This window comes from Physeter macrocephalus, chromosome 3 (genome assembly GCF_002837175.3).
Source record: "Physeter macrocephalus isolate SW-GA chromosome 3, ASM283717v5, whole genome shotgun sequence".
Taxonomy (NCBI): Eukaryota; Metazoa; Chordata; class Mammalia; order Artiodactyla; family Physeteridae; genus Physeter; species Physeter macrocephalus.
Window position 1 is genome coordinate 27,862,174 of NC_041216.1, and position 8,216 is coordinate 27,870,389.

At 57.5% G+C, this 8,216-nt stretch overlaps 1 protein-coding gene across 1 annotated transcript in view; it reads right to left on the reverse strand.

The window, feature by feature from the left end:
* The window catches only part of CHD5 (chromodomain helicase DNA binding protein 5), a 62,356-nt gene that overhangs the window by 677 nt on the left and 53,463 nt on the right, over positions 1–8,216 (reverse strand). The window contains exons 34-40 of the mRNA XM_055082167.1: positions 5,544–5,633; positions 4,775–4,912; positions 4,396–4,504; positions 2,631–2,763; positions 1,991–2,186; positions 672–835; positions 304–557 (exon numbers count right to left, since the gene is read on the reverse strand). Of these exons, the coding sequence (XP_054938142.1) occupies positions 304–557; positions 672–835; positions 1,991–2,186; positions 2,631–2,763; positions 4,396–4,504; positions 4,775–4,912; positions 5,544–5,633 (1,084 nt within the window). The remainder of the gene's footprint in view (positions 1–303; positions 558–671; positions 836–1,990; positions 2,187–2,630; positions 2,764–4,395; positions 4,505–4,774; positions 4,913–5,543; positions 5,634–8,216) is intronic.

Sequence of the window (8,216 nt, forward strand, 5' to 3'; positions counted from 1 at the left end):
ACTCAGTGCCGGGGTCACGCACGCACACCAACACACCGGCGCGCAGACGCACGTGTGTACACGGGGGAGCACGCCCGCGTGCACCCGCCCTGCCGCGTGCTGCCCCCCTCCAGCCTCCCGGGGAAGCGTCTGGAAGCCTAGGAAGACGCACCGGCCCCAAGACGGTCCCCGAGCGTGGAGCGGGGAGGCCCCTGGGCCCCAGGGCTGTGAAGAAGCGCGGGGACCAGGGCCCGTACTGGCCTGGCCTGGCTCGCCAAGCCAAGGAGGGACAAGGGACGGCGCGGCGCCCGCGAGCGGCCTCACCTCCACTGGAAACGAGCCCGGCAGCAGAGGGACATCTCGGGGACGGCTAGATATCTGCGGCAAAGAGAGGAGAGCTCGGCTTGCCTGGGGCCCCGCGGGCGCCCCCGCCCATGCCGCCCGGAAGCAGACGGGCACCTACCGGTCACATAGGGCCCCAGGGGCATCTGGTTGTAGTTGACAATCCCTCCCGGTCCAGGGCCCCGGAAGTTGGGCCCAAAGTTGTTGCTGTACATCTGGGAAGAGCCGAAAGCGCCCTGGAGGCAAGGACTCAGGTTTAAAGGTCCAAGTCCCGCGCCGGCCCGCGCCCCCACCCAGGGCGCCCAGGACGTGCGTGGGGGGATGGGGCCGGGGCGCAGGCCGGGCCTGACCTGCTGGATGGTGGGGTCCCCGGCTCGGTTGGTCAGGCGGCTCAGGATGCTGCGCTCTGACATCTGGAGGCGGGCGGCCACTGGGGGGATGCGGGACAGCATGGAGGGCAGGCGCGTCACATCCGCCTTCATGTCGCTCAGCAGCTCCTCCAGCTGGTTCAGGACTGGGGAGGGAAGGGGAGGCGCGGGCGCGGCACCCAGGCGGGCACTTAGCTGCCAGGCTCTGACGCTGTTACTGCACCCGCGCAGCGGACACCAGGGGGCGCCCTTCACCCGGCCCTCCCGGCCGGCCAAGCAGAGCCCCGACGGCCGCTGGACAAGAGCCCGGTTTTCCCGACAGCTTCTCCCGGCCCGAGGGCTGCAGAGATGACAGCCAGGAACCCCGACCCAACGCTGGGCTTCCCTCTGGGCCCTCAGCCGGCCTCCTGGCTCCCGGGGAGGCCTGCAGCGCTGGCCACCGCAGGGGACAGGGTCCGCGCCCAGGGCAGAGCAGCCTCAGGAAACTTCTCCCGGGCAGCGGGGGCCGCAGCGTCCAGGGACCCTCAGGTGAGCTTGGCTCACCCCCTCCCCCTAACCAGCCTGGGAACTTGCTCAGGATTTGGAGCACGAGGGTCAAAGATGTGAATCCCGGGAGACCCTGGGCAACTACTTCACCTCCCCGAGCGCCGACTTTAAAATGGGATGAGAAACCTCACCACTTAAAGATATTACAAGGATTAAAGAGAGAACGTATTTAAAGCACATTGTCATAAGCTGGGAGACTGGGACTGACACGTACACACGACTACATAAAAAATAGATAACTAACAAGGACCTAGTGTACAGCACAGGGAACTCTACTCTATACTCTGTAATGACCTGTATGGAAAAAGGATCTAAAAGAGAGTGGACATATGTCTACGGATAACTGAGTCACTTTGCTGTACACCTGAAACTAACACAACACTGTAAACCAGCTGTACTCCAATAAAAAAAAATTTTTTTTTAATTTTAAAAAGGTCCTCTCCTCTTTCGCTAAAAAAAAAAAATTAAATAAAAATATAAAACATATATATTGTCAAGGCTCAATAAACGAGCTTGTACAACTTAACAGTCTTCTATGTCGCCTACCCCCCGCCCAGGGCCTACACGGCGCTGACCTTCCAAAAAAGGCTAGAAAAGCAAGGGCCTCACTTTCCCCACAGGTAAGAGCAGAGGCTGGATGACAGCCGGTCCCATCTGATGTCCTGTCCCCAGCCCCACACCCCCACCTAGGGGGCAGGAGCCGCTGGGCAGGAGCAAGGCAGCTGGGCCCCCCTCCAGAGAGTGGGCTCGCTCACCCTTGTGCAGGACGGCGTTGGCAGGCTTGTTCCCGGCGAGGGACTCCTTGGACAGGTGCTGGTGGCTCTCGGCAAGGCACTCCACCTCGGCCAGGCGGGCGTTGAGGGCCATGGCGGGGTGGTTGGGGTCCTGGGTCATGTTGAGGTACGCGGCCCTCCGGAGTTGCTCCTCGATGACCAGCGCCTGCTCCAGCAGCTGAGGGGCCGGGGGGAGGGGAGGGACTGAGCGCTGGCCCGGCCCCCCACCCGCCAGCACCCACCCCCGCAGGCCAAGGCTCTGGCGGAAAGCAGGGGAGGAGGACACACACCCTCACCCGGCCGTCCACCCTCTAAGGGTGGACACCTTAGAGGGTGTCTAAGGGGCCACCCCTTAGAGCCCGCCCCAAGCTGAGTTCTCTGCACCCATCACCCAGGGCAGGGACACTAGCCCAGTGGGGCCTGGCCCAGAGCAAGGACCCAGCACCTGTTCGTTGATGGACTAAATGACTCCCTTTCCTGGACAGTCTGGCCCGCATCCGGACATACAGGGTGGGGGGTTGCTGCTCGCTCATTTCTTTGCCCCAGACCTTCATGTAACCGGCCCTCTTGCAGCACCCCGCGCCCCCCCGCCGCCCAGCCTCTGGCACTGCCAAGGACTGACCTTGAACCTGCGGGCCAGGAACTTGTTCTTCATCTCCAGGTAGTTGCCCTTGTGGATCTCGGACTTGAAGGGCTCATTGAGGATCATGTATCTCGGGTCGTTCTGGATGTCCTGCCAACGGGCATAGCCGTGCCTGGGTGGGGCACCGTTAAGGGGCAAACCTGGCCATGGGGTGGGGGCGGGAGACCAGCCTGGGGTTCGGCGCACTGGCTTTGTGCTCTCCAGGTGGTCATTAACCTCGGCTGCAAGGTAAGCACGTGGACACGGGTGACCGGACAATCAGCGGACACCGACAGGGGCCCCCAGGAGACCCGCCACGGCGCCGAGCCTTCGTCACATAGACCCCTTCATCCCCAAAACCCCGAGGACGGAAACCTCCGAGTCCTAACCGCCAGCACCTGTGGCTGTGACCCTATCTGGAAACAGGGTACTTCCAGGTGTAATCAGGTTCAGAAGGGGTCATCCTGGGAGAGAGCGGGCACCAGTCCAGTGACTGACGTCCTTGTACGAGGAGGAAATTCGGACACAGAGGGACACCCAGGTAAGAAGGCCATGTGAGTGACAACGGGGGCGGAGACTGGAATGGTGCAGCTGTAAGCCAAGGGACGCCAAGGACTGACAGCCGCCACCAGGAGCTGGGGACAGGCACGGAAGGGGCCTCCGCTAGAGCCTTCAGACGGAACAAGGAAACACAACAGTTTTCTTGCCCAAAGTCCCGCAGTCGGCGAGGGGCAGAGTCTGGATTCGAACCCAGGCAGGCTGGCTGCAAGCATCTTAACCTCCACGACTGGGTGCACAGGCCAAATCCGGCCCACAGCCTGTTTTTGTAAATAAAGTTTTATTGGAACACGGCCGCACTTGTTGGTTAACGTATTGTGGCTACGTCTGCTACCATGGCAGACTGGAGGAGTCCTCTGCAAAGCCTGAAATATCCATTCCCCGGCCCCTCCCAGGAAAGGTCTGCCGACCCCTGATCTACAACTTTCCACCTCTCGTTATAATAACCAGTCCCACTCTAGGCCGTCATGAAGGCCGGCTTCGCTGGGTGGCTCCCCCCGGGTAGCTGTGTGGCCCTCTCCTTGTCCCTGGGAGGTCTGTACTCCATGTCGCCTTCTCTGACCTTCCCACACTACAGGCAACCCCCATCCACAAAGCTCCTTTTGCCCATTCTCCCTTTATCATGTCCCCTGAACCCCCCACTTTGCTAATTTATGCTGTTCACCATCTACCCCCAGTAGGAGGTGAGCTCCAGGTAGACAGAGATTTGGGGCTGTTTTGTTCATGGCTGCATCCTCCGTGCCTGGCACATGACAGGTGATCAGTAAGGATGGAAGTGAAGAATGAATGAATGAATGAAAGCCTTCCTAAATGGTGAAGTACCCTTCAGGTGTCATCAGTGGGAGGAGGTGAGGTCTGTATCAGGTAGGAGTTAGGAGCATTGGTTGTGGAGTCAGATGGAAGGGCTGTGTGTCCCTGAGCAAGTCACTTGGCCTCTCTGAGCACCCGTTTCCTCCTCTGTGTAACGGGGATCGTAGTAGTGACCCTCTGGGAAGGCTGCTGTGAGGATGGAGTATTGAGTATAAAGGGACAAGCTACCGTTACGGTCATGGTCACTGTCATCGTCACCAGGAAAGGGTCCCTGGCACCTGGTACCTGGTTAGGAGCACCAGCCCCTGACTCCTCACCCCACAAGCCCCACACCCCTCCCTGAGGTCCACAGACGAACAGACCACAGTCCTGCCCAGCCCGGCTCAGCCAAGGATACGTCACGATGCCCGCCAGCAGCCAGTAGTCATGGCGCCGGTGCCAGATGTCGTAGATTTTCCCCGAGGACACAGCAGCACGTTCCTCATTCTGCCACAGTGTGTGCAGCTCTGGGAAGCCAGCCAAGGGAGGCAGAATGAGTGCCCCCCAGCCCCCACAGAGGTGGGCCTGGGAAAGCCTCTCCCTCACTACCTACCATCTCCCCGCCCCGAGAGGTTCAGTGTCCCAGTGTTACTAGGAAAGGTTTATACTGCGGACTTTCGTCAACCATTCACACGTTAGTATAATATAACCACCTGCCCAGACTCCTGGGACCCAGCATCAGGAAGGCCTGCGACACAAACCGGCACAGCTCTCTGCCCGCGGCCCCAGCCCCGTACCTGTGAAGCCCCCGTCTGCGATGTTGAACATGAACTTGAACTTCCCGATCTTGTCCTCCCTCTTTCCCTCCTCATCTTCCTCTTTGTCACCATTTTGCTGTGTTTCAATGGGCTCCTTCTCCTCGGCTTTGGTGTCATCTGTGGGAGGACAGACCCACCTTCAGCTATCCATCCCAAAGGCTCCGTCCAGGGGCCTCTTTCCCCCAAGCACCGGGGACCCAAAGGCAAGAGGGAATCACATCTCCCCACGCGCAAGGGGCTCACTGCCCAAAGGGATTTGAAACACACAAGCCAGCAGTCCCCTCTCTCCGTCCTGAGCAGGGAGGGCTGCTCCAAGCCTGAGTGTCCCTCCACCAAGTCAGGACCACCTGGGGACAGGGGGGATGTGGGGGACTGTGAAAATGCAGCTTATGTTGAAGGACGGCAGTGCCGCCTTGGGGCTCTGATCTGGGGACGACTGTTCCAGAACATTCCAGCACTTAGAAGGACACAGGCTGCCAGCTGAACCCCAAATGCTCTAGGCCAAACTCTATGACCAGCTCTCCTTCCTCCTGGTGGTAGCCGGGGCCACAGGAGGGGTCAGGAGAGAGGAGGTGGAGGGTCTGTCCCCTGAGGGGCTGGCGAGTCCAGGCTCCCACCCAGCAGCTCTGATCAGGGCCTGGGGCCAAGGGGACGGTACCCAGGAGGCTGCAAGAGGCCCAAGAGGCTCCAGATGGTTCCCTCAAGAGACCAAGGGACACAGGACAGAGCACATGCAAGAGCCCCAAACCTGGCCTGAAATCACTGCCATCGCCTCTGCTGTGAATCAAGCTCAGCTCCAACTTGTCCAGAATCTTCTCCTTCTCAGCAAGCACTTCTTCTGCAAGAGAAAGTGTGTTCACAGAATGGGGAGGGGTCCGGAAGGGCAGAGGAGACTCCGGGCTGGTGGCTTCCCAACAGTGCTTTAGCCATGCACGGAATCCTCTCCATCATCTTACTCAGAAGTCCAACAGGTGCCATCAGGGTGGGTCCTCTGGGGAGGCAGGGTGGGGGTGGGACCTCACCCCACCCACCCATCCCAGCAGCACCCTCCCCGCAAATTTCTCAAGGCACAGTCTCCGAACCCTCCCTACCACAACGATAACCAGAGGACTCAAAGTCCTGGCAACATGTCGGGCCTTCGTTAACACAAAACCCCTCTTACAGACACCCAGAAATGTCAGGCAATATCTATCACATTAAAAAAACACACAGGGGGCTTCCCTGGTGGCGCAGTGGTTGAGAATCCGCCTGCCGATGCAGGGGACACGGGTTCGAGCCCTGGTCTGGGAAGATTCCACATGCCACGGAGCAACTGGGCCCGTGAGCCACAAGTACTGAGCCTGCGCGTCTGGAGCCTGTGCTCCGCCACAAGAGAGGCCGCGATAGTGAGAGGCCCGCGCACCGCGATGAAGAGGGGCCCCGCCTGCCACGACTAGAGAAAGCCCTCGCGCAGAAAGAAGAAAAGGAAATTGCCAGGTGCCATAAATGAATGGAAACTCAAAGCTCGAGAAGCATATGCTGGGGGCCTGGGCAGAGGGTGACTGGACACCAGGAAGAGGCCTGGGGGGGCTCCAGCTGTGTCTCAGCACCAGACAGGAAGGATGAGGCCGCAAGCCCCAGAGAGGCAGAGAACTGGAATTAAACCAATGAACCAACACCCTCCAACTGCTGTGCTCTCTGACAAAGAGGGAAAGTTCCATCCTCCAGCTCATGGCCAAGCTGAGGAAGCCTGGCTCCCACATGGAATCTAGGGGGCAGAAAGCCCCCAGTGAGGGTCCAAACCCAACACAAAGGCATGCAGGCTATGGAATCTGAATTGTGCCGTAAAGACTGGTCCCAGACCAGCCAAGTCACTAGTGAGACCACTAGGCCCTGGGCTTCATGGAAATAGAAGGGGAGACATTTCCTGCTACCCAGGAATGACATGGGATCTCATGGATAAAACAATCTCTGATGAAGATGCACCCAAATGAAACTCAGAAAATAATACCCACAGCCAGACAGAGAGAAAAAAAAAAAAAGGAAGAGAATCCGTAAGAAAAGACAAATCAAAAAAAAAAAAAAAAAAAGGAAGTAGAAAAAGCCAGATAAAACTTCTAGAAATGAAATCCATAATCACTAACATTTTAGACATCTCCTTGCAGATTTCTAAGACACATCCTCACGACTTCCTGGCCCTGGAGAACAAGCCTAGTCGTCAGGACGGTGAATGTGATGGATTCTACTCCCCTGAGAAGGTCATGTGATATGAGGCACAGGTGATCTTAAAAGAGGGAGATTATCCAGGTGGGCCTGACCTCATCACACCAGCCCTTTAAAAGCAGAGTTTTCTCTGAATGGTCACAGAAAAGGACGTCAGAGATCTGAAGCCTGAGGGGGACTGGTGCACCACTGCTGGCTTGAAGATGGAGTGAGCCCCATGGCAAGCAACGTGGGCAGCTTCTAGGTGCTCAGAATGGCCCCCAGCCGAAAGCCAGCAAAGGAGGCCTCAGTCCTCCAACCCCAAGGAGCTGAAGTCGGCCAACAGCAAGAATGAACTTGGAAGCAGATTTTCCCCCAAGCCTTCAGATGAGAACTCAGCTCAGCCAATGCCTTGACTTCAGTCTTGCAGGTCCCTTGGCAGGGAACCCCGCCACACCACCCCAGACTTCTGACTCATGCGACTGTGAGCTAATGCACAGGTGTTGCTTCATGCTGCTACATTTGTAATCATTTGTTTTGCAACCATAGAAAATAATACAAATGAACAGCTGTAGAAAAGAAAGTAGGAACTGAAGCTAGATCTGAGGATGAGTCAAAAAGCCTTGCAGAGAAACAGGAAGCAAAAAAGTAAAACATGTGAAAGACATGTCCGCCTCCCTCTTTCACAAACCTTATACCTGCTTTCTTTTCTTCATTGCATTTGAAGTCTGTTATTGAACAAGACCTACTTGTGCTTATTGCTGATCACCTGGGTCCCCCAGTAGAATACAAACTCCATGTGAAGGCTTTGGCTTTGGTTCACTGCCTGTGTCCCCAGAGCCTAGGACAGCCCCCAACACACAACAGGCTTTCAATATGTATTTGTTGGGTGAATGAATGAACTGATGAGTAAGAGGAATGCCAAGAGAAAATAAACATAATGGGAGGAAAGATAACATTCAGCGAGGGAGTGACTGAGAATCTGCCGATAACCAAAGAAGACACAACACTCAGCTTTAAGGATCACAGTCAGGGCTTCCCTGGTGGCGCAGTGGTTGAGAGTCCGCCTGCCGATGCAGGGGACGCGGGTTTGTTCCCGGGTCCGGGAAGATCCCACATGCTGCGGAGCGGCTGGGCCCGTAAGCCATGGCTGCTGAGCCTGCGCGTCCGGAGCCTGTGCTCCGCAACGGGAGAGGCCACGGCAATGAGAGGCCCGCGTACCACAAAAAAAAAAGAATCA